General features: G+C 57.0%; 1 protein-coding gene across 1 annotated transcript in view; it reads right to left on the bottom strand.

Annotated features, from left to right (window-relative positions):
* LOC125482129 (multiple epidermal growth factor-like domains protein 10) overlaps positions 1–2,256 on the bottom strand; it is a gene marked incomplete at both ends in the record, with an annotated part of 9,852 nt that overhangs the window by 1,082 nt on the left and 6,514 nt on the right. The window contains 2 exons of the mRNA XM_048594127.1: positions 284–404; positions 1,483–1,729. Coding sequence (XP_048450084.1) covers positions 284–404; positions 1,483–1,729 — 368 coding nt within the window. The remainder of the gene's footprint in view (positions 1–283; positions 405–1,482; positions 1,730–2,256) is intronic.

Here is a 2,256-nt window from a genome sequence, read left to right as displayed (position 1 = left end):
GGGGGGGAATAGAGAGAGAGAAGGATAGAGGTGATACCCCAATTGGGATCAGCCTTCTGTTTCTGCAGGATGGGGGTTTACACGGACAGGGGCGGGGGCCACTGGGTTTGGGCGGGGGGGGGGGGGGGTTGCGGTGTGGTCTGTGACAGGAAATAAAGGCCCAGAGCAGCGAAAGGTGCCTTTCTTCACTGAAACCCGAGAGGGTTAGGTGAGGTTAAACAAAGGCAAGCGGGTGAATGCCCCCTAAACCGTCCCCTCTAACACCAGCGGCCTAGTAACCTACCATCCAGCCTGCAGGGCAGAGGCACGGGCCTCCCCCAGGTTGACAGCTGCCGCCATTTTGACACGGACATGGAGGGCCACACTCGCCCTCGCCTCCCGATTCCGAGCAATGGTGCTCACAGCTGTCAGGGAGAGAGAGAGAGAAGGGAGTGAGAGGAGAAAACGTAGGCCTCTGGAGAACCCCATAGGGCACCCAAATTTCCTCCAGTTGTCCGTGATGAAGACCGAAGCAAAATAGCTGTTCAAAGCCCCTATTAGCTCCATTTATCCTCGTATTAATGCCCCAGACTCTCTCTCTTGAGACCGGCATTCTCATCTTAAACAAAACCCTTGCTATCAGTCCTAACGTTTGTCTCACATTCGAATTTCTCCTTAAGTAGATTAAAGGCCCCATGATTTATTGCTGTAGCTTCCCGTTGTCTCTTCCTGGACGCACCCCAACCCCCGACCCCCACAGTGTTGGGGGAGCCGAGAAAAAAACTCCCACAAGTGACGTCTTCCCTTCCCTATTTTGTGTCTCGCTCTAGTTAAAGTCCAGAACGAAGCTCAGCTCTCCCCATTCTACGAATGTGATCCTTAATTAACAGAGCTACCACTCCACCCTTCCCGAGCTGCCTTCATCTACTATTGAATATGCGGATCTCTACCCCAGCCATATCTCTGTAACAGGCTTGAACCTTCTTGTCATAGTGGAATAGTGTAGGTTAGATGGGCTTCAGATTGGTTTCACGGGTCGGCGCAACATCGAGGGCCGAAGGGCCTGTACTGCGCTGTAATGTTCTATGTTCTATGTCATTATCCCCCTTCATGCTCTCTTCAGCCGTATTGTCTCTCTTTAAGTTGTTTGTAAATAAAAGCTGACTTGCGACTTTGTCCCTAAATCTCCTAACGTGCTTGAGTAGCTTGTGGGTGTGAACGATTGGATCAGAAGCCTCTGGACTTTGGGAAAGGAAGGCGTTGTCGCTGTCTCTCACAAAAAAAGACACAGAAAGCGTGAAGAAAGCCTGTTTATTTTCCCCTCGTTCAATTGCTTTGGCTAAGTCAAACTTTGCAGTTTGTGAATCAGTTGCTCTGCGCCTCCTGCGAGGGCATGAAAAGCAAAGAGAGAGAGAGATGGAGAGAGAGATGGAGTCCGCTCGGAGGTGCAGTAAGGGGGACAGATGGAGAGGGTGGCAAGACGGGATGCTGAAGGCTACTCACAGTCCGCCAATCGTCCCGTTGACGCAGTCGCACGCTCCAGTGACCCGGTCGCACCGTGCCCCGTTCTGGCACTGGCAGAGTCCCGAACAGCCCTGCCCGTAGGTCCCCGGGAGACAGGGGTCTTCGCATACCAGGCCGGTGTAACCGGGGGGGCAGGAACAGCGGCCAGTCAGAGGGTCACACTGTCCCCCGTTCCTACACGCACATTTCTGACTACAGTTCCTGCCCCAGTACAGGGCAGAGCAGTCTGTGGGTGGGGGTAGGAGGGAGAGATTGTGGGAGAGAGGAAGGGAGAAGGGAGAGAGAGGGAGAGGGAGGGAGAGAGAGTGGGAGAAAGAGTGTGAGAAGGAGAGGACAGGAGAAGAGATGGGGAGGGGGTTAAAGAGACAACGAGGTATAGAGAGGGAGAGATGGAATGAGGAATAAACAAAACATTAGACAAAGATTCCAGGGATGCGCTCCCTCGGCACTGACCCTCCGACAGCGCCCGCTCCCTCGGCGCCGACCCTCCGACAGCGCCCGCTCCCTCGGCGCCGACCCTCCGACAGCGCCCGCTCCCTCGGCGCCGACCCTCCGACAGCGCCCGCTCCCTCGGCGCCGACCCTCCGACAGCGCCCGCTCCCTCGGCGCCGACCCTCCGACAGCGCCCGCTCCCTCGGCGCCGACCCTCCGACAGCGCCCGCTCCCTCGGCGCCGACCCTCCGACAGCGCCCGCTCCCTCGGCGCCGACCCTCCGACAGCGCCCGCTCCCTCGGCGCCGACCCTCCGACAGCG

Source organism: Rhincodon typus, unplaced genomic scaffold (assembly GCF_021869965.1).
Source record: "Rhincodon typus isolate 14 unplaced genomic scaffold, sRhiTyp1.1 hic_rhity00006174, whole genome shotgun sequence".
Classification (NCBI taxonomy): domain Eukaryota; kingdom Metazoa; phylum Chordata; class Chondrichthyes; order Orectolobiformes; family Rhincodontidae; genus Rhincodon; species Rhincodon typus.
The sequence above is the reverse complement of the archived record's forward strand: the minus strand, read 5'-3'. Positions and strand labels throughout refer to the sequence as shown.